Source organism: Mchenga conophoros, linkage group LG12 (genome assembly GCF_057382185.1).
Source record: "Mchenga conophoros isolate Kocher_MC1m ecotype Shallow Benthic linkage group LG12, M_conophoros_male_GT1.1, whole genome shotgun sequence".
Taxonomy (NCBI): Eukaryota; Metazoa; Chordata; class Actinopteri; order Cichliformes; family Cichlidae; genus Mchenga; species Mchenga conophoros.
Genome location: NC_140537.1, coordinates 20,165,878 through 20,177,799, shown reverse-complemented (window position 1 = coordinate 20,177,799; position 11,922 = coordinate 20,165,878). Strand labels below are relative to the sequence as shown.

Below are 11,922 nucleotides of genomic sequence, written 5' to 3'. Positions count from 1 at the left end.
TAGCATCGTCGCTTTAGAGTCTGTAAATCATCCTGGACGTTTTAGTTGAAAGACGGTTAAAAAGTGAGGGTATGATTTCTACTGACAGGTATCCCCAAGTGTAGCACCAACAACTCCTCCCACTCGACCCTGTCATCATCACAGGAGAAGCATCCTCCTCTCTGAGGAGCTGTTCCTCTGCCTGACTTTTCACAGTCCGGTGCCCCGACAGGACTCAGCGGTCATGGCCGGCAGTCTGACCCACCACAGCTCCCCGAACCCCGGCTATAGCACCAACAACGCGGTCCCGGTGCCGGTCATCACGCAGACGGAGTCCCGAGACAAATGGAGCAAAAAGATGGATTTTCTCCTGTCTGTGATTGGCTTTGCTGTGGACCTTGGGAATGTTTGGAGGTTTCCGTACATATGTTATCAAAACGGTGGCGGTAAGTAGGCTAAAGGTTTAAAAGCAGGTCGATCTATAAGTTAGGATGTGCGGACTTTGTTTGTAAAACTTGTTCTGTCCTCAAATGATTTTGATCTCACAGTTTCTGCTCGAAAAAGATGACAGCAGAAACTGTCCATGGTGCTGAAGAGAGCATCCATCCGTTAGAAACTCAATTAAAAAGTCTTTGAAATGCATTTGGTCTTTGTTTATAATTTCAAAAAATAAAAGAGCTTAACAAGTTCATATTAAGATAAGATTTTTAGGTCAGGGGACAAAAACTAGGAAAAGAATCACAGGACTATGTGGACAATTCTTTCTTTGCCTGCTCTAACAAGTGGGTCAGTTTCACTTAAATCATGCAGATTCACTCTTTAAGCTGGGATGGGAACCAAAATCAGGTTTAAGTTAGTGTTTTTGTCATTTACAAATGTCCTCAGATGTCATCTCTCCATGCAGGTGCTTTCCTTATTCCCTACATTTTGATGGCCATCTTTGGTGGTGTTCCGCTCTTCTACATGGAGCTGGCACTGGGACAGTTTCACAGAACTGGAGCCATATCAATATGGAAACACATCTGTCCCATTTTCAAAGGTGAGGCCTGAGCTGCTCGACAGATCATGTGCGGACAAAACACATTTTTTATTTGCAGCTACAAAGCTCTTTTCATTTCCTGGTGTGTTTCAGGTATAGGATACGCCATCTGCATCATCGCTCTGTATGTGTCCTTCTACTACAACACCATCATCGCCTGGGCCCTCTTCTACTTCTATTCCTCGTTCTCCAGCATCCTGCCTTGGACTAACTGCGACAATGTGTGGAACACCCCCGACTGCACCAACTATTTTGGCATGGACAACATCACCTGGACAAATGCCTCCAGGTCTCCGGCAGAGGAATTTTACACGTAAGTGCATGTAAGTGTGAGTAGCAAAAACCACATAGGTACACGGCTGTGCGGGAATCCTTGACACAGTCAAGCTGGTGGTTTTGTTTGGGAAATATGATCTTGTTGCTGAAAACGTGATGTTCCATGTTTTGTTTCAACAGGAGGAATGTTCTTGAGATCCACAAGTCATCTGGGCTGAGAGATGTTGGTGGGGTTCGCTGGCAGCTGATGCTTTGCCTTTTTCTCATTTTCACCATAGTGTACTTCAGCCTGTGGAAGGGCGTGAAGACTTCAGGGAAGGTAGTTTTTTGCTGTCGCTTTACTGCCACAACAATGGATGTTCTTTGCTTGAATCACAGATTTTATCTTAGATTTCTGGTTCTCTTACACCTTTGTTTCCAACTCTGATATATCGCCTTCCTCTGCACCAGGTAGTGTGGGTGACCGCCACATTGCCCTATATTGTGCTTTTTATCCTGCTCATTCGAGGCGCCACTCTGCCAGGAGCCTGGAGAGGTGTGGTGTTTTATCTCAAACCACAGTGGGGAAAGCTGCTGGAGACCAGTGTGAGTTGAAGCTGGGGGACCAGCTGGTTTGTTATAAATTATATAATTATTTAAAGTTAAAAACAAACAAACAAATGCTGTTAATTTAAACGATCCATAAAACCCTTGTTCTACGAGAATACGTTTTCAGTTACCTGTAGTCTCATTTGACATGTGTAAAAATTAAGTAAATAAAAGAATAATTTATTTTCACCGATGTGAGAAGAATCAATGCAGCCACTTTTTAGAGCAGCATTTTATCTATAGCAGGGTCATTTTTTTGCTAATATGAAAAAAGTGCTTATAACCTCTTAGAACTTTCACACTTAGCAGGTCCTGGTGAAATGACTCAAATAAGTTGATATTCTTGATAATTTTAACCAACACTGAGGAGAAATCCCAATGCATATTTAACTTGTTAAAATGATGACACTCAGACATGCAGCACAGCTGGATCTTCCAAATATTCATTTAATTCTACCCACTAGTCCCCTGAGAATCAGCCTGTATTTCTTTTCTATCTATCGCGCCTTCTCATCTTCCTTCTTAGCTCGCTGCTGTTGTTTGCAAAACATGTGTGAGTGCTTTGGTTAGAAGAGAATATGGATGAGATGAAATGAGATGCATAAATAAGCCACAGAGCAGGATAATAAGATGCATAATTGGTTTAGATTTTCTGCCATTAACAAAAGCCTCCCTTTCTGTCTCCCTCCCCGATATCCAACGCTGTCCTCTTCTTTTTAATGCCGAATGCGAGCTGCTCTTCAGATCTCCCTGCATACAGCTGTGTACCCACTGTACCACTGACACAACCAATCTCTGCTTGGCAAAATAAAATAAAATAAAAAAAAAAACAAGAAAAATTAGATGGTGTTTAATCAGTGACAATTTATTTTAATACTCTTAAATACCATAATAATCTACAGCATCCCAGAGCATTTTTGCCTCTGTGTTTTGTAGGTGTGGGTGGACGCTGCTGCTCAGATATTCTTTTCTCTGGGCCCAGGGTTCGGGGTCCTCTTGGCTCTTTCAAGCTACAACTCTTTCACAAACAACTGCTATCGGTAAGATCCCTCAGTGCCTGCTGACATATGAGACACTGAGTTATTGTCTGAAACTGTGGTTGTGGCTTAAATAGTAAAGACTGATGCTCTGGGTGAAATGCTGAAACCATTGCACGAGTGAAAACACATCTCCTTTTGAGCGTTGTGTTTGATTTTAATGACAAGCTTTGGAAACATTATCCCCGTAACGCCTAGTGTGTCACATTTGATACACTATTTGATACTATTTGAGTTTTTGAGACTTGAGGTTTTTGAGGTGTGATTTTCTTTTACCTCAGAAAAAAATGTGATAAATTGCACGATACAATTTTAAGCAATAAATTTCCAAAATAAAAAAATAAACCAATTTTTTTAAAAAGCTGAACATAGTGTGATACAAATTAAAACTCAAATATGTTTTTTGTATTTTAATTTCTCTTTTGTTTAACAAGAAAAAGTTAAAATGATTGGGAAAGAAATGTTTGAGAAAATATGTCATGTAAGATGCATACAATACAATGTATATACGTTTCCATAATCTCTTGATAAACAAATAAAAAAAAAAAAAAAAAAAACTCAAATATGCAAATTCCAGTTTTAATTTCTCCATGTGTAATTAATGTATTCTTTATTATCTGTTAATTGTAAGTTATTTATTCTATACTTTATAAGCAAACAGTATCTTGTCGGCTTGTTGGGTGTGTGTGAGCTAAGTGTCTCAGAAAAAGTTTTAAGAAATTTGTAAAGAAAACCAGGCGAAATGCTGAAAATGTCATTTCTGCCTCCGTCTGCAAACAGACCTGTTGTTTAAGAAAGTGTTTTTCTATAAGTAAGTTCAATGACTGCGCTGCTTCCTCCTCGGCAGCGACGCCATCGTGACCAGCTTGGTAAACTGTCTGACCAGCTTTGTGTCGGGCTTCGTCATCTTTACGGTGCTGGGCTACATGGCAGAGATGAGGCAAGTGGAGGTTGAGGATGTAGCCAGAGACAAAGGTCAGCAGGCAAAACAGTAAAACATTGTTTTAAATAAAATGTATTGTAACTATTATAATTACAGATACTCACTCCCATCTGTTCATGTTCATTTCTGTGCTTTTAAGGACCGAGCCTACTCTTCATCACCTACCCAGAGGCCATTGCAAACATGATGGGCTCGACCTTTTTCGCGATCATCTTTTTTATGATGATGATCACACTGGGACTGGACAGCACGGTACGAGATGAGAAACCTAGAAGTATTCAGTGCATGATGATTACTACCACAGATTCAAATTCATAAATTCAGTCCAATATTTCTTATTTCATGAACTTCAAACATCCTTACACTTCTCTACATGTTTCTAATGATAACAGCTGTCTCTGTGTGCTTCAGTTTGGAGGGCTGGAGGCGATCATCACTGCTGTGTTGGATGAATATCCAGATCAGTTCTATCACAGACGGGAACTTTTTGTTCTGTGCTTGGTGGTTGTCTGTTTTTTAGGCTCTCTGAGCACCCTTACCAATGTAAGTTACTCGTGTTTTATATCCTGATCAATCCCGAGAGAGCAAAAAGCATCGCCTCAATATTTTAAAACAATTACCTTCAATTATAATTAATGCTCTGGATACATTGTAGCAAATTGGAGTAGTGCTATCTACTGTCTGCTGCTCAAATGAGGGGAAATGAGTGCTGACTGATGATCAATGATTGTAAAATCTTACTGGCAGGGTGGTGCCTACGTGGTGAAGCTGCTGGAGGAGTTTGGAGTTGGAAGCTCAATTATTGCAGTGGGTTTCCTTGAGGCTATTGCAGTTTCCTGGTTCTATGGTAAAAAAAAAAAAAAGGAAAAAAAAGAAGAAATCTATTGACTAGTTTTCTGTTTCTTTTATCACCAGTATAAATTGGTGACCTATAAGGGATTGTATTATTTTTGCTGATTTCAGGAATCCATCGATTTAGCAATGACGTTCAGGCTATGCTTGGGAAAGCCCCGGGACTGTTCTGGAAAGTGTGCTGGGTTGCTATCAGTCCTGCGTTTCTGGGGGTGAGAGATACTCTGAACACCCAAAGGTTCAGTCGTAACGTCAGCGGTTATGCTGTATAAAAACGACAAGATCTTTTAGTTATCTTCACTCATTGTAAATACTTTAACACATAGTTCTTTGGGTCAAATGAGCATCATCCAGTTAAGCCACTCAGAGATCAGTGAGCTGTAGCAGACAAGGATATGAGAGAAAGCTCATTGCAGGATCAAAAGACAGCTTCAGCAGTGGCCTTTAAAGTTGAAGAGAGCAGACAGTTCAGTGCCCCCTCTGTAGATTAAATTCTTCTCTTTGTGAAGTAGCTTCCTTAAATATTTTCTAGCATGCACACAGACATATGCTGTTTGATACCCTAATCTCTTATTTGCATCCACCTATAAGGTTGTTGTCCTGATGACATTTTAGAATTAGAAATCTACACCAATAAGACTTCTTTTACATATTTTTAAATAATGGACTCAGTACAGGTCATATATTAACATATATGGAAATGCTGCGTATCCCATATCTTCTCAGTATATCATTGTGAGCTCCCTGCTGAAAGCACCACCCCTCGCACTGTTTGATTACAAGTACCCGGACTGGAGCATCATAGTCGGGTACATCGTTGGCTTATCATCCTTCATTTGGGTCCCAATCTACATGGTCTACAAGCTGGTGTGGACCCCTGGTTCCCTCAAACAGGTCGGTGGATGCGTGCAAAGTCCTGAAACTGTTTCTGATGCATTTTCTTCTAATCTAACCTCTGCTTCGTTTGCACGCGTCCCTTGTTTTCCACAGAGATTGGCCGTGTGTCTGAGGCCCGAGAGGACAATACCAGACATCCACGCTGAGAACCTCAACATGGCCACTGTACCATAGAGAGATAAACATCTCTGTGTGCTTTTAGATTGCCATTAAAACCACAGTTGTAGGTTTGTTTATGGCTGAACCTAAACATGATCTAACATTATGACTGATTACCAGTTAATGGTGTTGAACTCTCACTGCGTATGTACACTCTGTATAAAGGTAAATGCTGCTAAATTTTTAATTTTGAGAGGATTTGAGATACTCATATCTCTGCCCTATGTGTGTGTGTGTGTTTGTGTGAGAGAGAGAAACAGAAACGATAGAGAGAGAGCGATTCAGACCTGCGTCACCAGGATAGTTTAGAGTTTTCTCGTTTTGCTTTCTTGTGGTTGTACAAGTTAAGTGGTAAAATCTGTGGTCTCTTTTCATCTTATAAAGATAGATGATGCCAAGGAACATGGGAATATTTCTATATTTTATGTACGTTGTTGCTTTGCATGCTCAGCTTTACTAACAGTGGGATCATCAGTGTTGCAGTTGTAGCAGCAGTGAGGCTATCATAGTTAATCTCGGTTGAGTGAGTCATTTCGTGTTATTTACAACCAAAACCTGAGGTAAATAACAAAAGAGTGTATTACAGTGTATTTGATGTATTTTGTATTTAGACAGTAGGTCTGTAATACAGTGCTTGCATAGGATTTTAAAGGCAGCAGCTTGAAGAAGTCAAAGTTGAAAAAGTTGTTTTTTTCCCTACTAGTGTTTGCAGTGGAGGTAAGTGAGACTCTCAGACAAAGACCGTGTTAAAAGTGTAATCTTCTTATCATAACTGTGAGTGTATGTTTCACAGTTAAAGTAGACACTAATACAATATGTAAAAGAATCTCATGATTATTTTAAATGAGACTGTTGAATATTTTCTGGTCTTTGTCTGATAGCTTCATTTAACTCCAGATAGCCTATCTTGCCTTAATATGAATACATGCTATACTGTATTTGCAAAACTTGGAAAGGTTGTATTGATATCTATGGATTCTGTGCCTCTCCAGACAATATTTCCACTTTCTAATTTGAGACTGTTCAAATGTTTGTTTGCTTGTTTGTTTGTGTTTTGCATATAAATAGTAGCTCTGTTTTAGTGTTACCTTATCTGAAATGCTTTATCCTTTATTTACAATTAGGGAACGATGTGATGCCCGAGGTTGATGATTGTTCTGTGCTTTCTGTTCTCTTCGGTGTGGTTTCTGTAGACATGTGTGTGTAAATGAATTATAGCATAAATGGCGTATTTTATCGTTTGTACTCCTTTTCAATAGAACAGATTAAATGTGACAAAAGGAAGAAAAACACTGCATAAGATTTTTAAATTCCACTATTTATATCAAACACCCTGTGCTTTTCCTGAACTGTAATTTCCACATGATGATCTTCGTGTCTTTGTAATGGCTGTTGGCTGTCATTGTTCACCTCTATTAGATATTCTAATTAACAAGCTAATTTGCAACATCCACAATCCATCCACATACGGGCGAATAGAGCAGCTTAAACCTTCTGATCTCCTCAGGCCCTCACACTGACACAGACACACACACATGTACAATTTCCGCTAACGCTACCCTTCAGAGTTTTATCTGAGCACGGCTCCATCACGTCAAGGCTGACAGGTATGAAAATATACGAGAGTGGGAAGTGGTTTTGAAACATTTGATTCCCCAATGAGCTGCTGGGTGATGGACGTGCAGATCAAAGCCCTTTTGTGTCAGTGACTGCTATTGAAGTAGAGAACAGGCAAGCACAGGAGACACATAAAAGAGGCAACGCTAAATAGGTGGTTCTCTCCTGCTTGATATGGACAGCTTTAGAAACAGTATACATGGAAAGAATTACTGCATGAACACACTGTTAAACCCTCCAGTTAATGCTAATAATTCTAACAAGGGGTGAATAATAGAAATAAAGGAATAACATTCATTCATCACATGTGCAGGCAGTTAGACTTGACTGTACTCTTCTCTGACTTGTTGGTGTCCATTGTACATGGCTGTAGTTTCTAGTTGCTGATTTAACCAGTGGTGACACAAAATACATCTGACAGTTGTAAGAGATTCAACAACAAAGGGACTGATACTGGGTATTATGCTTTTCTACCACCGATTAGCATAAGCATTTTAAGCTAGCTTCTTTAGCCTACAGGTAGGCTAAAGAAGCTAAGGACTAAACCACCAACCTCCTGACTAGTAGGCAACACGTGTTATCTCCTGAGCCATCTATTTGTTGGGTTTTTGTTTAAAGACAAGAAGCAAAATCAACACAGGAGACAAAAGATAACAAACCTTAAAATTAAACAGGAAGTAAACAAAGGAGGCTGAAAAATACATGAATATTCACAAATACGAAGGCAGGAAACATAGTTAACATGGACACATGAGGACTGAACATAAAGTCAGAGACGAGGGAACACTGCAGGACAAAGACATAAACACAGAGAAACAGATAGGGAAACCACGATGATCAAAACTACTATTATACATGAAACAAATACATGAAAGAAAACACAGGATGAAAAACTGAAAGTTATCACTGGGGAGTTATAAGAAAAAAATGGACTCAAACACTCATAGATGCCACAAGAAATAAAGCTTGTAATCTACTAGAATAAGGAATGCAAAACTTCAAACACTTGTATTAACAATAAAAGGAATTAAAACTCCCAAAATAACCAAATTCCTCAGGCGGCGACCTCCCCAGCTCATTTACTTCTGATTCCATCCCCTTCCAGAGGGTCCTTTCACTTGCCTAGCCCTGATATTCACAGATGGCTGAGGTGATCCTAACTGCAGCAGATGGTCTGATGACACTTGGAGGTCTAACTGTTAAGCAACTCAACTGACTGATCATCTAATTTACTGCTGAATTAAAAAATACTTTCCACTGATTAAACTAAAATTTAATTTAATTCGGTTTCTATATTGCTAAGTCATGTCAGCTGTTATCTGAAGACACTTTGCATCGTACTGAAAAAGCTTTAAAAAACACACAATAATGATTTGATAATGATGAGTCCTTTTATATTTTTGTGTTAAGCTTAAGGTCATAACTTTATGATTTTAAATGCCTTCCATTACAATACAATTTCTGGCTTCATGCTATTATGAAATGCTGTCTTGTTGTGATAAATGTATCCAGGAAGCCTTCGATTTTACATTCAGGTCACCGTGACTGACATTTCTTAACACTCATTATGCCTTTCTAGCATGTAATCAACAGCTGTACGAGTTTGCAATGGTGTGCACTTGTCTATAAACGATGAGATTATACCCCAGTCACGCAGAGTAATTATATTAAAATATAACTTCTAGGAGCTCAACCTTTCTAACGAGCCTTCTTTGCTCTTTGACATTTCAGAAACTGAGAGTGTGAGAGACACCACACGACTGTTTTATGTTGCGGAGAAGAGAAAAGAGTTTGTACACTTTGTATTTCCACCATCCTGAAGCTTTCAGTGTCAGAGCTGCTGAGAGAGTCTACAGTTAGCTCAGCTTACTAGGCTGAGATGAATAATCTCTCAGTCTCATAGTTGAGCTGTAACCAGTCAAAGGGCTATTCCACGAAGCGTGTTCATCAAACTCAAAATTTTAAAAACAAGCTCAGAGTTGTTAATTTAATCCACTTTCGGGAGTAGGGCCTAGGGGAGACTGGGACAATATGTTCACACACAAGGCAACAAAGGGCGAGGGAGTTGGTGGGGACACAGCTGTAGACACCTACGTTACGTGTGAAAGATAAAAAGACTGAAGGAACAGAATAGGAAAGACTGTGGGGAGGATCTTCATCAATATGAAAAGCTCTCAAACGTATTAAAAACAATTCAAAGTACAAAATGCATGCGCTCCTTCGTCTTTTCCAAGACGTCCAGCTGAATTCTTTGCCGGGCCCATTCTGGACCCCGGGCCTTTTGTTTGACACCCTTGTTCTGGACAGTTTCACGATACAATAATCCAACGGCGTTAGGACCCAGATCCTATAGCGGAAGAAGAAACCCCTCGCTGTCATCCTCATCCTCCATCTCCATCCTCCACTGCTAAGATGCTGCATCTTCTCACACAAGCTGCAGTAATGTGCTTTAATGCGCTGGTTATCGCTCAGCCCGACGACTACAGGGTGGCCGAGAGAGCTTATGTGGTCCTGCAGAAGCAGAATTTAGGTGAGAACAAATGTGAGGCCTGTGGAGGGGCCGTTCAATGATCCCGACATCCAGGTGTAAGGTTCAAGGTGTTTATTTCTCTTTAGTCTCCAGCGACCACAACTATATACTGCAACAGAAACCTTTAAACCAGTGTAACCAGTTAACCCGTCGCGCTTGTCTGCCCGTTAGTCTGTTTTTATTGGCTGTGCTTGTGTTTTTGTCCTTACAGTCACACTGGGGAGTGTCCTGGCGGTGGTGCTGGTGCTGATGATCATTATGGCTGTCTGCGTCTACAAACCGCTGTCTCGTCGCTGAAATCTGGAGGACATATGAACCGAGAGACAATCCTGTTCTGTCTGCAAAGTTACACCCGCTCTGTTGCCGTAACCATGTGCAGATGGGAACCGACTGAGGGAAAAGCAGCTGCCAAAAAGCCCAGTGTGCGCAGTTAGTTTATAAACACAGATCAGGCGTAACTTTGTGAGCACTGATGGTGAATAACAGTGATTATGTCTTCATCATGGCACCTGTTGGTGAGTGTGGGCTATATTAGGGTGCAAGTAATCATTATGTCCTCAAATTTGGTGTGTTAGAAGCAGGAAAATGTGCAAGCATAGGTGTTTGAGTGAGTTTGAGGGCCACTTTGTGATAGCCAACTCTACTGAACATCTCCAGAATTGCGGGTCTCTTGGGCTCTTCCCGGTGTACGGTGGTCAGTTTCTATCAGAAGTGGTCCAAGCATGGAGGCTCACTGATGTATGTCAAGAGTAACGGCTGGCCAACTTGGCCCAATGCAACATTTTCACTAGCCCCCCCGAAGGTGCAATTTGAGCTACAGTAGCTCAAATTGCACCTTCGGGGGGGCTAGTGGAGTCCATGCTTTGATGGTTCAAGGCTGTTTTGGTAGGAAAAGAAGGACTAACGCAGTATTAGACAGGTGGCCATAATGCTATGCCTGATCAGTGTATCTTTAATGTCTTTAATTTATCTTGATCTCAGGTCAATTATTAATATAATTTAAAGTGAACACAGATACAGTGGAGATCAAACATCTGAGACTGGGCCTCATGTTTCCAGCAGAAAACTGCTTTACCACTATCACCTGTGTCATCTTCAGGTGATAGTGGCAAAAGAAACTGAATCACATTTTATGACTAGACAAAGATCGCAGATTAAAACTTTCCAGAAATTGCTCCATCTAAACCTCGCTGTTCACTGTCACTTAAAAGCAACTCCATCACAGATAAGGACATTTCTAAATAAAAAGTAGAAGAATAAAAAGTGCAGTTGAAATAACCACGCCTAGTCTGGTCTCAGAGGAGGAGCGGTGGTCTCTTGGGTTGGGTAGGTGTGTAAATGCGAGATTTGTGTCAGTAGCACAAGGGTATATGCAGAGAGAGAGAGAAGGATAACAGTGCATTAAACCCAAAGTGCTCTGGAGATGGATACTTGTACTGAGTTGATTCCACCCTGACCAAGGAGAACCACTGGTTTCATCAGAGACATCCTTCACCCTTCTGGTTTTGGAGAATATTATTACTGCTAAGGAGCCAACACACCGGGCTCGCAGGAACTACTTTAAGATGATACACATCACAAGAAACTCCTTGAATCATTTGCTATTAGCTGTTATCATTTTCAAATAGGGGGTAGATATTCTGAAATTCAGATTCATTTTTAAGGCTTTTTGGCTCCACTGCATATTAGTTTATGTAAAATTGCTTTTGTAAATAGAATGAGACAAAACTGATTTAAAATGCTCACCTAATGGCACAAGTAGTAATCTGGGCCTGTATTTTATAAAAAGAGAGCACCATGTGTTATTTATTTGGGTTTCAAAGCTGGAAATTTTGTGATTGGTTGTATTTTTTGTTTGATGAAAAGCAAAAGTTCTGCAAGCATTAAACTTTGAGATTAAAAAGTGAGAGCAAGTTATCATTGCTGTCTTTGTTTTGATCTGGTCATGACTGAACCTGATGTGCAGGATAAAATCAAACAGTAAATGGACTGGTTTTTATTTAGT

The 11,922-nt window shown here is 40.3% G+C and overlaps 1 protein-coding gene and 1 long non-coding RNA gene across 2 annotated transcripts; both read left to right on the top strand.

Moving 5' to 3' along the window:
* Window positions 1-200: 200 nt before the first annotated feature.
* slc6a4b (solute carrier family 6 member 4b) lies at window positions 201-7,040 on the top strand. The gene is made up of 13 exons (XM_085294324.1): window positions 201-425; window positions 884-1,018; window positions 1,112-1,331; window positions 1,475-1,613; window positions 1,745-1,879; window positions 2,819-2,922; window positions 3,767-3,894; window positions 4,002-4,114; window positions 4,274-4,405; window positions 4,610-4,709; window positions 4,826-4,926; window positions 5,441-5,608; window positions 5,705-7,040. The coding sequence occupies exons 1-13, from the start codon at window positions 224-226 to the stop codon at window positions 5,783-5,785; spliced, it is 1,758 nt and encodes a 585-aa protein (XP_085150450.1). The 5' UTR covers window positions 201-223; the 3' UTR covers window positions 5,786-7,040.
* Window positions 7,041-9,751: 2,711 nt separating this feature from the next.
* LOC146562519 (uncharacterized) lies at window positions 9,752-11,830 on the top strand. Its single transcript, XR_014894656.1, has 2 exons — window positions 9,752-9,917; window positions 10,129-11,830. It is a non-coding gene; the product is annotated as an uncharacterized LOC146562519 (long non-coding RNA).
* The last annotated feature ends 92 nt before the right edge of the window (window positions 11,831-11,922 follow it).

Bases quoted from the DNA above. Each gene is read 5' to 3' on its own strand.
- slc6a4b (XM_085294324.1), top strand. From the start codon at position 224: ATGGCCGGCAGTCTGACCCACCACAGCTCCCCGAACCCCGGCTATAGC. The intron at 1,614-1,744 runs GTAGTTTTTTGC...CCTCTGCACCAG, and splicing joins GCGTGAAGACTTCAGGGAAG to GTAGTGTGGGTGACCGCCAC. The intron at 5,609-5,704 runs GTCGGTGGATGC...TGTTTTCCACAG, and splicing joins CCCCTGGTTCCCTCAAACAG to AGATTGGCCGTGTGTCTGAG.